Source organism: Fukomys damarensis, unplaced genomic scaffold (genome assembly GCF_012274545.1).
Source record: "Fukomys damarensis isolate Sample0158 unplaced genomic scaffold, DMR_v1.0_HiC HiC_scaffold_34, whole genome shotgun sequence".
In the NCBI taxonomy this organism is placed as follows: Eukaryota; Metazoa; Chordata; class Mammalia; order Rodentia; family Bathyergidae; genus Fukomys; species Fukomys damarensis.
In genome coordinates, this window is record NW_022900946.1 from 11,170,305 (window position 1) to 11,191,026 (window position 20,722).

A 20,722-nucleotide genomic window follows, 5' to 3' on the forward strand; every position below is an offset into this window, starting at 1 on the left:
TTAAGCACATCTGTGTGACTCTACCTGGTACGGACACTGGGAAGCTGATGTAAGTTTCTCTTTGGCTTCCTTCGAGTGCCTCTTCCCTTTGTTGATTTTCATTTCATGACTTTTGCTTTAACAAACCATACTGAGAGTGGAAGTTTTTCTGACTCCTGCGACTCACCTTCTAGTTGAGCCTTGGGGTCCCTGACATGAACACCAGTAAACTCATCTGAGTATTCTAGCTCTATGTATCCACTGACAATTGTGTGACAATTACTTTCATCACAGAAAAGTCAAAAGAGGTTTTTTAAACAAGTGAAAGAATGATTAAGAGATACTAGCCATGTGCAAGGTCGCCACTTCTTTGCTTCTGTCTCCTGAATACCTCTTAATCTGTCTTCTCCTCTCTGTTCACCTAAGTTTCGCTACCACTTTCTTTGATCAGACAAGTGCAGGAGCCTTCTGAGTAGTCTCCACATTCTTCCATTTCTGTTTTATGACGGAGAAAGTGTTTTTTTTTGGTTTTTTGAGACAGGGTCTCACTGTGTAGTCGAGACTGACATGGAACTCACTATGTAGCCCAGGCTGGTCTCGAACTCACAGTGATCCTCCTGCCTCAGCCTCCAGAGTGCTGGGATTACAGACGTGCGCCACCATGCCCGGCCCGGAGAAAGCCCTTAAAGATGCGTTTAAGTCACATTTCTACTTAGACAGCTGCAATCCCATCCTGCTGTCCTTGAAGCGCTAACTGCTTGCCAGGGCGTCTTGTGCTCTGAGCCTTCTCTCACACCTTTGTTCTGTCCTCCCCCCACCCACCGCACACGCCTGGCAGCTCTTGCACATTTTCCAAGTACCAGCTTAAGCACCGCTTCCTCATGAAGCTGTTCCTGACCAGCCTGTGGCCTGGGTCAAGTCTCGTTAACACGTTCTCTTGTTACACCTTTTTCTCTTACCTTTGCTGCCATCAGTTCTCTGAATGCTATTATATTTATATTATTTAGTGCCTTTCTTTTCCTCTACAGGAAAGCTGAGGAAGGCAGAGGCTTTCTGTACCCACAGTAATCGCAGCACTTTAATATCTGCTCTGGGCCTGATATGAAGTACATGCTTTATAAATATCTACCACTTCAGTCTGGGAGGGTGAAGGTCTAGAAGATACAGTAAGATGGGGGCTTTACGAGCTTTGAACAAGAAGGGGTAGTCTGTATTATAACTGCTTTGTTACTACACTATGTGTATAACATTTTTCAAAAATATATCTACATTGCATATTCCACAAAGGCGGTCCCCTAGAGCACGTTAGTAGAAAACATATTTTCATAGGCTTAGAGGAAATAGTTGTATGACTAGTAGTAGCTGGAAGATTTTATGGACAAGGCATGTCACAATTCTAGAAGATTTGGAGGGAGGAGAAGCGTACCACCAGCATACCGTGCTGAACCCGAGAGGGACTTGATGGCACTGGTCCAGCGTTCACTGAACCACCACTGTGTGTAGAACGCTTGCTTTCAACTCACCAGGGATGCACATACTACACGTGTCCTGAGAACCCATAGGCAGCATGGGAGGATGCTTGTCCGTTTCGAAAGTCCATCTAGCACCCCAGCAGGCTGCTGCCACTATAAGTCATTTTTGCTCTCTGGTCGCAACTAGTGGACTGGCAATGTCTATGGCACGGAAGACTGGCCGGGCTCAGTCACTCAGTCCAGGCCATGGTCCTCGGGCTTAGCTTTTCTCTAGCTCAGTGATGCTGGATCCAGCCCTGGCTGGGGTTCTGAGACCCCCTGGAGGTCATCCGGCCCATCCTCCTACACCACTGACTGTCGTCTCCCTGACAGTGTTGCAGGTAGGTGGCCATTGCTTTCTTGAACACTTTCAGGGAGGCTTAGCCAGCCAGTTTGTGATTATTTCATATATACTTTCCTTATGTTAAACTGAAAAGCATTTTTGACCTGGATTTGGAATATTATCAGATAGCCATTCTCAAAAGCATACATGTATGTTAAAACAATACACCTTTAAAAAACATTTTTGCAGAGTGATTCTGTAGAGGGTGATTAGAACTGGCTGAGTCATAAAAGTATTTCCTGGTCAGTGGTAGTCACTGTTCAGTAGTTTGCAGACAATGGAAATTTTATGAGGTGGAAAAAAGTCCTAATTCAAAGCAAAGGGAGGAATTAGCATGGAGAGTCCTCAAAAAAAAAAACTACAACTAGAGGTTCTACTTGACTCAGCTGTTTCCCCTCTAGGTATCTTTCTGAGAAAGCTAAAGTTGTCAGACCATAGTAATACATGGGTATTCATGTTCACAGCAGCACAATTTGTAATAGGTAAATCTTAGAAGCACCCCATATGTCCACCAATAGGTGAATGGATAAAGAAAATGTGGTATTTATGGCATGAAGAAGAATAAATGTGAGGCACTCTTAGGTGACCGATACACCTCAAGCCCATAACCTGAAGTGAAATGTATTACACGCAAGCTTAATCACTGCTTTGTTTCTCTTGTGTGAGAAACCCAAGTATAAATAAAGAGCAAAACAGAAGATGGACAGTAGGAGGCAGGGAGACTTTTTCAAATGGGAAGTGGAACAAGAGATGGGAGAGGAGGGAGTGAGGGAAAGGAAAAGGGATATAAAGGAAAAAAAAAGAATTGAAGGGAAAAAACGGTAACAGAGCTTTTGCAAATGGGAAGGGAAAGAATGATTGAGGGGAGGGGAAAAAAGAACTGAGATGTATTATGTACACGTACAAAATTCACATGATGGAGTGATCACTGTGTACGGTAAACTGCAGTAATAAAGAAAAGGTGAAGGGGAATCTTGTGCATAAAGTGGGGAAATGGAGGGTTAAGAAGATAGTTCTTATAAAAGCAGTGTTTTTGTTGTATTTCTAGTGTTTTACATTTATAAACGGAAAAGCAGCTTTATCCCATTTCTAATACAGATTGAGCATCCCTAATCTGAAAATTCAAAATGCTCTAAAACCTAAAACTTTCTGAGTGCTGATATGATTCCACAAGTGGAAAATTCCACACCTGACCTCACATGATGGGCTGTTACAAAAAATGCAGGTGTGCTAAAAATATTGTACATAAGGTGCATGTGAAACATAAATGACTTCTGTGGTCAGACTTGGATTCCCATCCCTAACATACCTTACCATGTACACGTAAACATTCCAAATTCTGAAACACTTCTGATACCAAGGGTCCTCCAGGGACGCAGTCTGTATCCCATTATGTTCTGTAGTGTCCTGCAGGGACACAGCCTACACCCTAGGAACCAAAGCACTGAAAAGCAGATGGAGATGGGAGGAGAAAGGGAGAGTAAAAAAAAAAAAATGTGTGCACAAGGCATGAGGTGGGACAAATCACTACAGCCGGCCTTGATGTGACTGATTTTCACCCAACTTCTTGCCCTCCTCATCGCCCTGAGGGCTGCTGGTTATTTCCCTATTTACAGAAAGAAGCCTGGCCTTTCAAAGGGCTTCATTCTAGTTGTGACTCTCATACTCATCATTTATTTATTACCTTATGAGTTTTTCAAAAGCTTCCTTTTCTTTCCGCAGGGCAGTGAGATAACGTTGTTCCTCTGTTGATCCACCATATATAAGAAAGTAAACCCTGCAAGGTGAGACAGAACTCTTTTAGGTTGCAAAAACATAAGAGTTTAATCCATGAAAGGAATAACAGAACATTTGAAATCAGCAACCTACAGTGCTCAAATAATAAATGTTTAACTAAGAATAAAAGATTTCTTCTACCACACGATTTACTCAAATTAAGCTGCTGAAACCCCACCTGTTAAATATCTCATTACTAATGAAGTTTGTTTTTTTTCCCTTTCTTTGATCAGAAAGGGGAACAGAGTTTAGGTAAATATTGAAATTTAATTACAGGGATAACCTAATTCTTTCCTTATAACTATGAACAAATCAAAAAATACAAAACCTTAGAGTCTTCTCTTTTTTTCAAATTTTTCTTTGCAACTCTGCCAAACAACTGTTTTAAAAAGCTAGATAGTAGTTATAAAAACCAGCTTATGAAAGTTCATGTTAGTGAAAAATAAACAAATGAAATCTATATGGACTGTTTTGAGTTCTTTGTTCATGCCTTAACAGAGTGAAGCCATCATACATATTATATAAAAATGCAGACAGACTACATACAGGTTGTATCAGGCATTTCAGAAATACTTTGACATATTTGCTCTGAAAAAGACCTCCTTTTATATTTTGTTGGGGCTGAGTGAAGCAGCTCTCTGGTGTATTTTCTTTACCTTCTACCAGAGGTATTTTCCTTAAAGCCTCAGTTTTTCTTTTAGCTTTTAGCTGCCTAGATGCTTTCTTTGAAATTGAGATAGGGAAAAGATCATTGGTTAATGAATTAAGAGTCCTCAGCTCTCCCACAAGTTTTCTGGGCCTCAGTTTTCCATGGCTAGAGTGAGGGGCTGAAGTCCCAGGTCCCCTCTGCTTCTGATATTTTGATTCCAAATAGTACACTATTCTGTTCTCTCAGGCAAGAAAGAAGCTTGCTGCACACAAACTATCTACAAAGTTGATCAATGCAAAGTATGAAAAAATTTACCAGACTGCAATTATTTTACCAGCTTCATCTAATCTCTTTATCTCTACATTATTTCTGATCCAGCTCCTCCATTCATCTCTCCTTCGAAAGGCTGCATTAGTTAAACTGCTAGAAAGGTTTCTTTTGGCTCAATTTTTGGTTCAGATTGAGTTCAGGATATTAATTTTGGTTTTTATTTCCCTTCATATAATTGGAGAGCCACATCACTATATTCTCTGGGAGGCATCGTTTTCTCATCTGATATTTCTGTAGCTTTTTCATCTGATACATTTCTGAAACTCAAGAAAAGTCAGTCCAGTAATTCCGCCCACACACTTTAGTTTTATGTGGATATAATCTAGTCACTTACTAAAATTTAGAGGACATTTTAGAAGATTAAAATTGTGTAGCTAAGCCATGATTATATTAACTTTTAGTGGCAGTTAGAATGTTATAAATTTCCCTAGACTTTTCAGGTACCGTACCTCATGAGCCACAAACTAACACACAGATATGGTACAGAAAAAAATAATGGCAAAGAACAGAATCACGAATAGTGTTGTAGTGCACTACTCTGCTGACAGTTCATACCCATCCTGTGCAATTCCTCAGATTCAACACAAAGCAAGAGAAGGTGTCATGACCCTAGCCAGCGACGTAGCGATGGAATGTTAAAGATAAGAACATAGGTAACTGGGATGGTTTCTGTGTTAAATCCTAAGAAACTGAAAATGGAAGCGTTAAGTAACAGTTAATACTCCTGACTTGCCTCAGAGGTTTCCCCGGCCTGCTTGCCCTGTAAATTTCAAGCTGACGGACGAATGTGAGCTCCGCGTCATACAGAACCACGTATCTTGGTTCCACCTCGTGGAGTACCCTTGTCAGAGCATAGGGGTCGCTGCAACCCAGGAGCGGATGGATGATGGTGAGGGGTTCTTTCAAGAGTCCATAAGCAGCATCAGACGACAAATTTAAATCAAATTCCTCATGCTTGATTTCTTCCAAGCAGATTTCTGGGCTATTGCTTATGTCTCTAGGATATCCCTCCTCGACGTCATCTTCCTCATCCACTTCGTCAGATTTCCCTATCATCTGAGTTACAGTCAACCTTCTTTTTTTCTTTTTGGGGATTTTTCCCTTGACAGAACCCCGTTCTTTGTGTTGGAGGTCTTTGGGTCTTTTGTTAGATTTTGTAGTTCTCTTCGAACCTTCCTCCTTTCTAAATCTCATCCATAATTCCTCGGCTTTGCTGTCTTTCTCAAATGCCTTCCTGTAGAGCTGCAGTAAGAAGGCCTCTGCCCCAGTGGTGAGGTAGTCCTTTAGCTGGGAGCACGTGCGGTCATCACTCGCACAGATAAGAACTTGACCTACAAACAGAAAACAGTGGTGTGTTTCTGTGCCCCCTCACCTCTTTCTCCAAAGGCAAGACATTTACCTCTTGTAATTTATAAATTATTTAAACAGAGTCACAGGTGCTAATCACGTGCTTTCACCTCTCTGGCAGGATTACTAAAATCATTTTGTTTTGCTTTGTTTTTTGAGATAGCCTCCTTGATGTAGTTCAGGCTGTCCTTGAACTCACTATATAGCCCAGGCTGGCCTCAAACTCATGGTGATCCTCCTGCCTCAGCCTCCTGAATGCTGGGATGACAGGTGTGTACCACACCACACCAAGCTCTTAAATTTTTTGAGTAGTGCTGAAGCCAGAACTATTCATTTTTATGAAAATAGAGCCATAGTATAAAGGAAGCTTTAACAGACCTCTTTTCAATTAATATTTTCCAGGGGATCTTGAATGTCAAAATAAATCCCAAATGGATTATAGCCAAATGTTAAATATTAAATTATAAAAAAGAAGTGACTCTTTTTTATCTCTCCAGATGAAAATGATTTTCTAGACTTAAAACCAATGGAGGAACTCTCAGAGAAGGCTGTATTTATACTTCAAGATTGACTCTATAAGAATAAAAAAACTGCATTAAAAACCAGGAGATAAGAGATTTTATTTAACAACTATATTAAAACTCAACAGCCAATCTAAGCTGTGATAGTAGTTGAAACTGGTCAAGACTAAGACAAGTCACAGAAAAGGAAGTGCATTTGAGAAAATATTGAGCTTTGTAAATATGAAAATTTACAACAAGACATTGTCTCTAAATTAAAACTGTTATATGTGTCTAACACATAAAATATATGTACAGACTCAGCCAATTTCAGTATAGCTAAGTGAGAAAGAGATAAGCTTACATTGCTAAAAGAAATGCAAATTAAAAACTTTATAGAAACTAATGCAGTAATATGTGTCATGAATTTTAAGATTGTTAATACCATTTGGCTCATTAATTCTATGTCCAGAAATTATTATCTGTGCTATAACTTTCGTAATTTGAAATAGGAAATATGTGAAAGCCAACTTTAACAGTAGCTGCTAGAAGTAATTATTTCCTTCTCCCTTTTCTTTATCCTTTTCACTCTGTCTATGGTAAGCATGGATGACTCTGGGTTTTAAATCTCAGCACCCTAAGTTCTGGGATATCACCAGTATATATACTAATAAAAGGATCGAACACTTGCCTGCATTGCTTTTGAGTTCAAAGACTCAAACTGGTATTTTAAAAAATTAGTTTTTCTATCGGATCTTATTTTAAAATGTATAGTTCAGATTTAGACTACTGTGCTAATCTACTAATATACCCATTTTTGATGAGGGCAGGCCTAAAATTTGCAATTTTTTTCAAGGCCTAGATCAGCGTCATTCCCTAGAAGAGTTTAAGCTCCTCTGGAGAGATACTTGCTTAGAATATAAAACAGAAAAACCCATTAGCTTACTCCCTGGGGATTCCAGATTTAAAGTTTAATGAATATATATGTGGCGATTAGGTGACTTTTTAAACTGAAGGCCTGAGAACCCAACCAATAAAACAAAAACAAAAACAAAAGCTGCTTCATGAATACACAATGATTCAATAGGGAGAAAATCACATCAAATGAACAGAATTGAGGTTGCCAGCAAAATCTTAAGTGTTCACTTGGTATTTATTTACCTCCACTTTAAAAACCAAACAGTGAATTACTTCAAACGAGCCAGTCAAATTAAGATTCATTTAAAAGCAAATGTCGTTATCTCCTGTTTTTCCTACCTGGGCCTCCAAGGGCTTCGCTCTCCTTATTTTCTGCCTCGATTTCTTTCAGTACTTCAGTTAATGCCTCCCACTTTGGGTTGCATTCTAGGACCAGTTCCTTCTTTGCTTCTGTATGGAGATGAAGGATGATAATACCAGCATCATTCCACAGGCCATTTCTTTGAGCTTTCTTTAAATGTAAGACAGAGTCTGCCTTCCTGGAAAAGGCATACTTCGGGTCTGATAGGAGCACACTTCAACTAGCATTAACACAGGTTGCATGATGCCTCGATAGGGATTCGAGATGATAAAGGAATCAGCACAAGTCAAAGTATTTGCTATTATGAAAATCTCCATGATTCTCACAAGCCTAAATATGCACACATGTAGACAGTGATCAAACTTTTATCTCTACAAGTTCTCAAACACATTATTAATATTTTTAAATTAAGTTTCGAGCTAGAACTGTGAACTAGGTAGAAAAAATTATTGAGTGTATCCTATACCTTAAAAAAATGAGTGACATTTGACAACTGACTAGATAGTACTGGAATAAAAACCACAACTGCCACATTCTAGTATTTTATGACCTTTAAAAGTTCAAAGGAATATTAAACTGTTTCACTAAGACTTTGACTGTCAAAAATAGTTATTATTTTGAACTTTTGTAAAAAAATCAATTTACAGTTTTTATGTAGCAGTAAGAGTATTCCTGAATGCTCCTGATTGATATTTGACCTTTGTTATCTGAAATCCTCTGGCAATGGATTCCGAGACTTGCCATGAAAAATACTTTTAATATACATCACATATGTTACATAAAATGGTTAACATATGGCTGAAGGAGATTTTAAATTACACTTTAACTTGGTAAGTGTTTTCACAGCAAATATTTAAATAAAAGACATATTATTTAAAGACTTAGGCCTATAAGATACCTTGTCCTTCCTTAATCTCCACTTTTTCAGATATTTTGCTCTTTTTACTCATTTTGGCATCCGGAATATGATAAACCCTTGCTCGAGCATTTACGAACATTGAGGTGCTGGAGTCAAGAAACAGCCAACCTAATATGAAAAGTAAACAACAAAATCAAAACACCTTTCAATTTATAGTTAATTTTAAATAGTCTCTGATGCTTACATGACCTACATATACAACTGGCCACCACCTTTCCTACTGATCACACCTCCTCTTACTGTTGTATTCTTTAGGATTCCCTGAACTAGTGGCTTAAGTGTGGCCCAGTCTCCTGGGGATCCCCATGATGCACTCAGGGGGTCTATGATGTCAAAACTTTTTCCCTGATATTACAACACTGATTTTTTTTCACTTGTTGACATTCCCAATGGTGGTGAATAATACTATTGGTGCTTTTGCATAAACCAAGACAGTGCTAAGAAAGTGTACCAGCAGTTGATGCATTCTCATTCGTAGTTTATTACTTTAAAAAAAATCCCTGAAGAATGTAGATATTAATTACACTAAATCTTGAACTGTATGGGGCAAGGGTCCTGGGTATTGGCAGAAGGGTGTAGCTGGTTGGAAAACAAGATGGTGGCCAGTCATAGATGTATATTTTCCTACAAATCTCTTCAGTACTCTAGCTGATGAAAGCTGTCCCTTACTGTCTCTTTTGGAAAAATAAATTTTAAGTTCCTAACAACTATACTTCCAGAACATAACCTATTTCTAAGTTGGAGACAGCCAGTACTATCCACAGTCTTTTCTAGAAATAAAATTTCCCAGAATGGATATGAATATTATTATACAGAACAGAAGTTAGGTAGGCGTAAACATTAGCTATCAATAAAACCTACATCCTTGTGCAATGAACATAAAATGTATTTTGAGATCTCAGCATATAACATGTAGTTGAATATAGCACTCCCCATACCTGCTTTCCCCCAAAATCTAACTTTATTCAAAGCAGCTCCTAGAATAACATTAGTATTTTTTATCTCACACCTGAATTTTGACCAAAAGCCTTTTCTGTTGCTCTCAGGGATTCCAAAAGATTAAGAAATGTGACACAATCATATTGCGAGAGATACTGCAGCAAAGTCCGCAATATCTTCAAATCCTGAACCAAGGATTTAGTCTTGGCTCCAAGCTGGTGCCACAAAGGATCCAGATAATGGCGGATTGTCTAAAACAAGAACAAAATTAAGTATTGCTAAAATGTTAACACAGCTATTCTTAATAATACAAATTATACTTTCTTTTTAAAGTTTATTCTTTGTATCCCTAAAAATGGTTCAAAGGATATCTTTCAAGGAATTTTATTCATGGTATTAGAGTATTTTACTACTAAACCAGAAAATACTATTCCCTAGGGACACGGCCAAAAAAATTCAGTTTATAAAATTCTAACAGTAACATTCAATTTTTTAAATACAGAAAAGAGTGTCATATTGCTATAAGTTTTATGATCAGATGGGGTCAACTATCCTTGGGCAGATTTACATTATTGTCAGGAGAGGAAAAAGCTCAATCAACATCAGAAAATCAATCAAATTTTAATGAACAGAAGCAGTATAATTGGATGACATCTAATCTAACAAATTTAACTCTGGACAGAAGTAGTACTTAGATGAACATAAAATTTATTGCTCAAACTGGGGTATTTGTGAAAATGAAACAGAATACTCTAAATAATTACTCCAGGACAACAAGTAGATATTGGGATTGTCTTAAACAAATGAGACAAATAACAAAATGCCTCTTTTGTAAAAAGATTTATGCAAGGTTACATTTTTTAGTATGATATAAGCTATGTTTTATACGTAGATGTGGTTACTAAACGAAAACAAAAAACAATGCTTTGACTCTTACTAGTGAGGGGATAATAAGCAGAAATCTAGTGTAAAACATAGTAAGCTATATTTTGTTTTTCTAGGGATATATATTCCATTAAATGAATATGAAGTTTTTTTTGAAATCACCATGCACTAAATTACACCATCCTTTTAAGATGGAGGAACAGAACACTTAGTTTTATGTATCAATATTTCATAGTAAACTCATTTTTTGGAAAGAATTGGAGAAATGAGAAGTTAAATTTTTCCTTTTTCAATGAAACAGACTGGTTCAGGGTTTACAAAGATAGAAACAGGTTCTACAAAAACGTAAAAAATCAGACACTACTTGGAATTTTTAAGTCAATATTTTCCTTTTCCACAATTCACTACTGCATTAGACACTTACATAGATAGATTAATATTAGTCCATGGTGAAAAAAGTCAGCATAAAGATTCTTTGAATTTGTCTATTTTCTTAATTAAGAATGTAATTTTAGGACAGAGCAAGTCTCATTTCTCAGTAATGAAAATGCATTCACATTATGTGTATTCCAAAAAACGAGATGGTAAGTGCATGTGTAATTATGAAACATTTTTGTGTCAAACTCTTCTACTTGCTGATATCCAAAGGTTGTCATTTACAGCAAAAAAGTTATCCCCCTCTTGATTACACTTAAAATGCAGTTATATATACTCTGTACATAAATTGCAGAGACATGCTTCCCTGCCAAGCCACATATTTTAGTAGTTACCTTCTGGCAAACCACAGCAGCTGTATTTTAAATCACCTCCAATTTAATTCTAAAATAATAGCAAATTCCTATTAACATTTCAAATATTAAAATAATTTTCATTCTTTAAAGTTACAACATGTTATGCTTTAAAAAGGAAAAGTACCTTGTCAAAAGGCTTCCCAATAGCGTTTTCTAAAGATAAATCTTCCACTTCCAGGGATGGGTTATGACTTTTCAGTTCCTTTAGACACGCATTTAAAATATCCAGTATAGCAGTTTGAATGGCAAGCATGGCAGGTGTCATAGAAACATGAATCTCTACAACTTCAGGTTTATGCTGTTCTAAAAATGAGTTGACCACTACGTGGAACCTGGAGACAAAGAGTTTTCAAATTTTAGTTTCGACCGCGGTGCATTCTGGTCCCAGTTCAATATTCTAACAGTTTTTGTAAATGCAATTAGGAAACAGACAAAATGAGCATGTTTTGATCAATACTTTGGACCTCTACGAATAGATAAGGCAGGGCCCACAGACTACTGTCTGGACCAAATCCAAGACATTCTTTTGAAGTCTTAACAGAACACAGCCACTGCCACTGTTGTACTGTCTATGGCTGCTTTGGTGTTCTTTTACAGCACAGCGGAGTAACTATGACAGACTGCTCAGTCTGCAAGGCCCAAAATATTTACTATGTGGTTGTTTATAGGAAAAGTGTGTGGACGTCTGAGATAAGATATAATAGAAACAGGAAAAATTCTACACCTACTTTTAAGACAAAGTATTGTATAATCAAAGTAGTACTGGCAAATGTTGCAAAAATACTTGAAAACTGAAACTTTACGTTTTCCTTAAAAATTTACACAAATACATCAATATCTTTGGGCTTTTTTGCCTTGGTGGGTAATCCTCAAAGCACAAGTGACAGTTTTGTCCAATAAATCTGCAGCTGACCTAAAGCTGTTGCATACATAGGCCTCTATTTCCTCGGGAGCGTCACTAAATGTACAAGAATGAATAAAGCACCCTTGGGTGGATCTGATAAGACTGCCAGAAAATTGACTCAAATCTCCCTCTACTTTCAAAAGAATCAGAACTATGGTGAGTACGGATTTATATCTAGGTGCGTTTGTAACAGACCTGACCAGCCTCGATCAAGGGCAGAGTCAGTATATTTTATACTGTATTACAGTAAGGCCCTACTAAGTTCAGCAGATCTTCTCAAAAATAACAAAATACTATTTACCTAGGCCACAGATACAGCTTCCTCACAAAGAGATTTCTCATCACTCTTTCCACATGACAAAAACCAGTATCAAAGGCGACAGCGTTGTCTGTGAAAGCTTTAATAAAACCGCGTTTGTTTTTCTGGCGAAAGAGGCGCAAAATGAATGCTTCCTGACAAGACTCGATTATTCGGTGGGCTCTGTACACCAAGATGCCTGAGGGGAGAGGTTACAATTGAAGTTACAGGACAGACATGAAATTGCTCGCTCACTTTTGCTCATTCATTCATTCTTTCAACATTTCTGGAGGGTCTACTCGAGAAAGGGCAGGTAGGCTGGGAATATAGCGATAAACCAACAGACGCAAATCCCCATCACTGTGGAACTTTTGCTGAACACCACCGGTAAGACATTTAGTATGTTACCTGTGTTAAGGAGAACACGGAGTCAGAGGAGAGGGAGTGTGTACAGAGAGCTGGTGTGTGATTTTAGGTAAGTAGGAGAGAGATGAGGAAGCAATAACAAAGGCCCTGGAGTGGAGCGTGCCTGGCACACCAAAGGAAGCAAAGTGGGTCCTAAGTCTCTTTTTCTAGATGAATCAGATGTGGGATCCACACAATAGCTCCATTTTACAAGTATGGACAACATTTACATCACCTAGTAGGGTTAATTCAATTTTCAGAATCAAGATCATTCAATTAAGATAAATCACTCCATTAAAAATAAAAACCTTTAGTGACATATTTAATATGTTTGTGTCAGTGTGTGTAACTGTATCTCTGAATCTCAAAACCAAGGACAAGGATCCATGTTTCCCAATTTATAAATGAGGACAGTGCACCGGAAGATATTTCATCTACCAATGCCAGTTTGATGTAACACAATTAGTGACGAGTCAGGGAGAAATACAAGATGAGTTAAGGATGTATAGGTGTCATTTCTGGTTCAAAAATTCAGTTATTCTATGATGATTCTCAATGTTTTAGACCTCAAACTGGTTACTTTACATACGCATTTTCAGAACATGTACTTGCATATTTTGAATCCCATTCTCATCACTCATAGGGTCTGGAAAATGATACGGTCATTTATGGGCCTTCCTACAATTCAAAAAGCTAAATTTGGATTCTATTATTTGTTGCTTCAATTTTGGATTAACATGGATGAAACTAAACTGACGAGCTAATCAAATTATTTTTCAAATGTAGCAAGATTTAGATATTTATAGCAAAGGATTTTCAATAGCCGCTCAGTAACTACTCAGAATATATTCTACCTAGTAGGTGGGTTTCTCCAAGGACTTAATGTGTGGACAACAATGACCTTGGGTTGAAATATTACATAAAGTTAAAAATAACACAAACAGGTTTCTAAAGAAAAGGTGAGACTCAATTTTAGAAAATTATGTGCTTTAAAGGTTATTCTTTTAGAAAACAGAAAAAGGAGAAGAGAACATTACATCCCAGGCACTGGGTTAGGTACTTTTATGGATTATTTTATTGACTCCTTACAATAACTCTACGTGGTAGGTATACTACGACACCAAGATAGGGACAGGCATCCAGCCACTAAGTGGGGGCCAAAGATTCTAAATCATTTGTAAAGCCACATTTTTCCTACTAAGTGATGCTAGCTCAGGACCCTCCTAAAACAAAGAGTATCAGAAGGTGAAGTTTTGGGGACAGTTTTAGTACCACAAGAACTTACTTAAAAATTTATGCTCCTATGATAATTTCTACATCATAATGTACACAATTACTTTTATGTATCTATCTGTCTTCTCCACTGAACTGTATGCAGACAAGGACACCATAATAATGATCACAAAATGCTCATTATGTGCCTGGATGGTAGGCATTTACGTGTACTATCTGCTTTCCAAAAGTCCTGAGTGGAAGAACTATTATTGTCCCTGATTTGTGGATTAAAAACTAGGCACAGAGAAATTAAGCCATTTGCCTACGGACACACAGCTGAGGAACAGTGAAGGCAAGATCAAACCCTGAAGCGCTCAAACTCAAGAGCTCACCAAACTGCTTGCTCACTTTCTATCTTCAGAATCTTTCCTGCCAAGCAAGGAGATCCTTAAAGGTTTGTCGAATGAATATAAAGCTAAATTAGAGCACTTTGGCACACAAATCTAACATACAATTTTCTTTTTAAAAACTTCCTGGAAAGTGTTCAGAATTCTATCTGGAGATATCAGGATCAATTGTAGTCTCCTATTTAGGAGTTCTAGTTGGCAGTGACACCTAGGGAAGGCAAGGGATGGTAATAACCAGAGGTGCGAGGGAAGCAAGTGAGGCCTGAGTGAAGCCAATAATTCTCCAAGTGTTCCCAGCTTAAGGGACTGCCCTTTGCTCTTTAAGGGCTTTACCAAAGCTCTTGGTGGTCCCCTTTTGGGGACCATAGCAGATGAACCTGAAAGAATTTATCTCAGGCATTCATTTCCTCAGCCAGGTACCAGTTCCAGCTTCATTACTGGCAGGGACTTCATCCAAAATTGGGAGGCAACTTGACACCGTTAATTAAGGAAGTACTTGTATGCTAGACTTGGAAGTTGCATTGATTAAGATGATTCCCGGGCTGGGGATTTAGCTCAGTGGTTCTGCTGCCTCTTGCCTCGCAGGTGCGAGTCCTGGTACAGGAAAGGAAGGAAAAACAAAACAAAACAAAACAAAAAACCCTACCTGATTAGGTCGAACTGTAACTGAAAGTCAAGAGTACTACTGACATCTAGTGGTACTTTCCAAATAATTATTTTAATTTTAGAAAAAAAAAAAAAAGCAGAAAAGAAATGCTTATATAAAAGCTAGAAACAGTAGAAGACCTTATGCTGTAGAAAGACTTCCAGTTATTAAAAAAAAAAAACACTCAATTTTTTTGGACATAACTTATTAGGAGTTTACTACATATCAGGCACTATGATAAGAATTTTATTGTATCTCAATCCTTACAATTTGAAGAGGCACAATTTTCTTGACTGTAAGAAATGAGGAAATTGAAGTTCAGAAAAAGTAAGGAATCTGATTGTAAGAAGGGTATTAGCATTGGAAACCAGGCTCATACCACAGTTTATAAGAATTATGAATATTACAAAAAAGTAACAAAACTCCCTTAACCAGTTTGCAATAAGCCACATAAAGCAATCAATCACACATTTATGCATTAAATATTTCTTGAGGGTCTTCTAAGTTCAGGGAAATATGATAGGTACGAGTGTGCTAATAATTTTCAGTTTCTTTGCCTTCTAACAGTTCATCATTCTCCAGCATTCATCCAACAAATATGTATTTAGTATGTACTATGTACCAGTTATTTAACCTGAGATGAACAAGTCCTTCCTTGTACTAAGGCAGCTTATTCATGTTGAGACAAACAGGCAAATATAAGGCAGTGTTCTCAGTACTATGACTGGAAATAAGCACAGGGTAATGTGAGGGCAAAGACACAGGACTCCTAAACTAGCTCTGGGGAAATCACAAGATGTTTCTGAAAGTACAAACAATAATAAAAATGTATTTCTTCTCTGTACCAAATCCAGCTAAAATGGGAGGGATCAAACTATACAGCAAATGTCTAAATTATAAACACCCCCCTGCCCTTTGAACACACTCATCCCGTGGCTCCTGCCACTTTCGGAAGCAGTTCTCGAAGTCCTCTTTCCGGAGTGTCTTCGTGGTGTAATAAAAAATACCGCAAATAGTGCTGCTGAGTGCCAACAGAAAGGTGGGCTCATCAGAACATTACAGCGTGTCCTCATCTACCCTATCAGTGGATCCGGCATGGCTGGACCCCTGGCTGTTGCTCAAAGTCAAAAAGACCACGAAAGGTTAACATTTGGAATCGATTGAAGACATTGAGGCAGTCACAAGAGCACAACTAGAGAAACTCACGAAACAGGACTTCCAGAACTGCTTCAGAATAGCGGCAAGAACAAAGGGATGTATGTTCAAAGCACAGGAGAGTACTGTGAGGGGAATTAATGGCAATGTGTCTTGTACTGTAATAAATTAAAAAAAAAATTAAACATTCACTGTATTTTTTGATCATACCGCTTAAAACCATTTTTATAAAAATAAACTATTTAATTTCAAATCATGTGGAAATTACTCTTAAAGAGAAAAGCTTTCAGTATTTTTGGAAATATACAGATCAGTTACAGAGATGTCAAATCTGGTTGTGTTCTAAAAGCAGACTAGACAAATACAAATATTTTATTCATGACTACTTGAGTATCAACTTAGAAAGAAGGAAAAGTCAGCTCCCATGTATAGTCACGTACCACACAACAATGATAGTCAGTGACAGACCACTTATACGATGTTGGTCCCCTAAGATTGTAACAGCGCTTAAGACATCCTAAGTCCTGGAGCAGTGGTGGGAATCGATGGCACATGTGCTGAGGCTGTTTGTTATCACTGAAAATTCTAAAAGGTTTGCCATCACTGCCCTAGTAGACGCTGTAATGTGCTACTGATTTGTTTCTAGTGGTGCTGCTGCAATGAAAGTACTGCTGTCAGTCATATGTAAGTATAGTTGAAGGGAGGGCAGGGCCATGAAGAATAAATGAGAACCAAGACCTGTCATGTAAAGGTACAAGATCCCAATGATGAATGGAACTGTACTGCGAATCTGAAAAGTACCAATAAACTCAACGAGAAAAAAAAGTACAGCAATACAATTATGCATAGTATCTGATCCTTCATATGATAATGATATGATAATGATAATGACTATATTCTGGTTCATCCATTTGCTGTACTTTCTTCATTCCTTTTGGGGTACTGGTGATCAAATTCCACAGCTTTGTGCATGCTGGACAAGTGCTCTGACACCGAACCACATTCCAGCCCTTTCTATTTTGAGACAGGGTCACTAAGCTGCCCACACTGGCCTTGAACTTGGGATCCTTCTGCCTAGTCTTCTGACTAGTTGAGATTAAAGGTGTGCACACCATGCTTGTCTTGGTTATACTTTTTATCCTTATTTTAGAGTGTATTCTTTCTACTTAGTGGTTAAAAAAAAAATGTTTGCTATAAAACAGTACGCCCTGCTAGTCTTCTGACTAGTTGAGATTAAAGGTGTGCACACCATGCTTGTCTTGGTTATACTTTTTATCTTTATTTTAGAGTGTATTCTTTCTACTTAGTGGTTAAAAAAAAAAAATGTTTGCTATAAAACAGTACGCCCTGTTACACTGGCAGCCTCCTATATTTCAAGTGTACTGTGCTTGTTGATTGCTTCGAGGCTACATCCAACTGACCTATACCAGGTTTGTGTAAATTCCCTGTGATCACACAATAAGGAAAGAGTCTAATGATACAGTTCTTACAATGTATACATAGTATGGTTAAGTGACCCTGACTGTAGTTACTTATTTAGATTGCGATCTCGCGAGAATTTACTGATGATCTACAATGTATCAGGCATTGTGACAACAGATGGGAGCACACAGTTAAGCAAAAAGATCTAGTTACACCCAAGGAATGTTCTGGAGTGTAGCAATGGGGCCACACAAAAATAAAAATGTACCCCTTTATAGGTAAGGAATAAGATTTCAAATTCTTACCAGTTATTAAATCTGAAGGTATTCTATCAGTCAAAAAATCAACCACAAGAATTCGACTTGTTGCAAATATAACACCACCTTGTGTGTAAACCTCATAGCGACTGTTACTTGCGATTTCATTTGTCACGCGGCGAGGGAGGTGATCGACGCCATCTATCTTCAGCTGATTGACAAAATACTCCTAAATCAAATCAAACTCATTAGAAGAGTAAACCAAGGCAGTTTTTAAGAGGTTGCAGGTATTTAAAATGCAGTGCTGCCTTCCTCAGATAATGAACTTAAAAACGAATATAGAAACTAAGTTACTCCTTTATGTGGATCAACCAACCAGTCTACATTTAACAAGGTTTTTTTTTTTTTTGCTTATTTGTTCTGTTTTTGGAGTTTACACTAACAACCAATAGCCCTTCAGTCATGGGCACTCCAACAACAGACAAACCCTTTTAAAATCTTGGATTAAAAGACTTTAGCTACCTAGAAAATACTTCCCACCAAAGCCAGGTTTGCAGCCAAACACCCTCTGTGAGAAGATAACAAGGGAATCCTTTCCCCAGACGGTATTTTAGGCTGCTCTGTCCTGACCCATCCTAGAAGGACTTCACCATGTTAACAGGTCCCTTTGCCAGTTACCCCTCCGCTTTAGCACCACTTCTGCTGGACAGATGTGTTGTGACAGGCCTCACACCACGCACTGGGGATACCAGGATGAATCAACAGGGTACCTGCACTTGAGGTCTTTGTGATTATTTTTTTCAGCTGACATTTTCCTCCTGGCCACCTGCTCTACTTAGCAGATCATCAGATTGTCTGACCATGCTACGTTCTCTCTCAGTGAGCTCTCAGGGCAGGGGCATCTCCATTCCATCTTCCACAGTGTCTCCCCTGTTAACACTCCCCCGTATCCTTGGTGAAATGTCCTAGTCCTGCAGTCCCTCTTCCCTACATGGTCTGCCGATCCTGGGTGTCTCTCGTCTTTCCATCATCCTGAGACCTCCCCCCCCCCAATCGTTCCCTTCTAGAGATCGCCTCTGATCTGACGCTTGTAGCATCCTTCATCTAGTCTCCTTCTGACATCTCCTCCCTGCAGGGGCCTCCAATCCCCGCCCCCTCGCCCTCACCCCCGACTCCGCCAGTCACTCCCTCCCCCGGAGCCAGCGCTCTCGCGCAACGTTTGGGGCCCGCGACTCCCTTGGAGACCCCAACCCTGTTCAACACCCTCCCTGTCAGTTTAGGGCTCTCTTTTCTCGGACCCCCCTCCCCAACCCCGACCGAGGCCTGGTATTCGAGCCGGGGCCTGCATCCGCCAAGGAGGCCCCCACGCCCTCAGGTCCCCTCACTCTCGCCGCCGCACCTCCTCGGCTGGCTGCGTGTTGAGCACCAGCACCAGGCAGGCCGGGTGGCAGTGTAGCCGGAGGAAATGGTAGAGGAGCCGGTCCGCGCCGAGCCCTCGGGCGCACACGACCAGCCCGTCGGTGTCGAGCAGCTCCAGCACCAGCTGCCTCTCATATTCTAGCAGCGGCGCCATTGCGATCCGTCGAGCCGAAAATCCCGGCTCCATGAGCGCCCTTCCGGGGCCGCAGCCGAATGTAGGCGAAAAAAGCCGAGCTGTGACGAATGTTGGCCGGACGCAGCCGAAGAGAGCCGACACTGCGAGCACGGCGGCCAGACGAACGCAGCGGAAGAGGAGGCGTGGCCGAGACCTAGGCAGGAGGAAGGGGGCTGAGGAAAGCCGAGGCCGTGATGATGGTGAGACTAAACGAAGAGAGCCGAGTCTAAATCGAGCGTGGGCCGAATTTAGTCGAAAAGAGCCGAGCCTGAGAGAAAGCGAGGCCACCGAATGCAGCCGAAGAGGAGCCGAGTGGAGCCGAAGATTTTGGAGTCGTCGGTAAAGGTGTCGCCTCCAGGCCACAAAGGCTCCATCCCGGGCCTTCTTAGTTCCTCATCCCTGGTACCTAGACATTTTTGAACGTAAGCTACAACAAAAACAGCAGCAGCAGCAAAATAAAAATCTAAGCAGCCTAATATCGATAATTTGTTAATTCAATATTCCAGGTGCCCCTAGGATTACTAGCACCTTCTTTCCCAGGATGAGGTTTGGTCTTTACTTTGGCAATGGGTTTCTTCCCCCTTATTATCAATTTTTTAAATAAGCAGAATTCTTTTCGATTTTCTGGCTCTGCTTTGAAAAGCCCTGAATACGATAAACTGTTTGAAACAGTCACAGCTAGGTGTGTGTGCAGCAGCCGTCCCACCTTCCCCACTAGGGGGACACCTCCGGTCGCGTTTGTGCCGTACCTGGAAAACCCTGTTAAGTGATTTAGGGGAGCTGCGCTGTATCACCTGCACCCACCTTCATTGTTAGAAACTAGGAAGTACAAGCAAGTAAAAAGAAAAAAAAAAAAAAAGTCTCTTGCTATTCCATTACCCAGAAATACTCACTGTTAACATCAGGAAAACTCTTTAGTTCTTTTTCTTCCTTTATATGCACACACTGATTCTTTTACCTACTTGAGATAATAACCTTGACATAAACCCTGAGTTTGTCACTAATATCTGGCAAACCTCTGACCAAGTCCTTTATGTGGCCATTGAGATTTCCGTAATGTGGATGTACTCTTCTTACTTATTTAAGTCCTACATCGAGGACATTTAGTTTGTTTCTGCTTTCTCTCTTAGCATTGTAAATAATATTTAACAAATATCACTGCGCATAAATT

The 20,722-nt window shown here is 39.4% G+C and overlaps 1 protein-coding gene across 1 annotated transcript in view; it reads right to left on the reverse strand.

Moving 5' to 3' along the window:
• Nucleotides 1-20,015, reverse strand: part of Ercc4 (ERCC excision repair 4, endonuclease catalytic subunit) — a 28,518-nt gene extending 8,503 nt beyond the window's left edge. The window contains exons 1-9 of the mRNA XM_010610017.3: nucleotides 19,357-20,015; nucleotides 18,006-18,186; nucleotides 12,454-12,649; nucleotides 11,373-11,580; nucleotides 9,643-9,823; nucleotides 8,613-8,741; nucleotides 7,693-7,803; nucleotides 5,322-5,919; nucleotides 3,518-3,610 (exon numbers count right to left, since the gene is read on the reverse strand). Coding sequence (XP_010608319.1) covers nucleotides 3,518-3,610; nucleotides 5,322-5,919; nucleotides 7,693-7,803; nucleotides 8,613-8,741; nucleotides 9,643-9,823; nucleotides 11,373-11,580; nucleotides 12,454-12,649; nucleotides 18,006-18,186; nucleotides 19,357-19,563 — 1,904 coding nt within the window. The 5' untranslated portion in view covers nucleotides 19,564-20,015. The remainder of the gene's footprint in view (nucleotides 1-3,517; nucleotides 3,611-5,321; nucleotides 5,920-7,692; nucleotides 7,804-8,612; nucleotides 8,742-9,642; nucleotides 9,824-11,372; nucleotides 11,581-12,453; nucleotides 12,650-18,005; nucleotides 18,187-19,356) is intronic.
• Nucleotides 20,016-20,722: the final 707 nt, after the last annotated feature.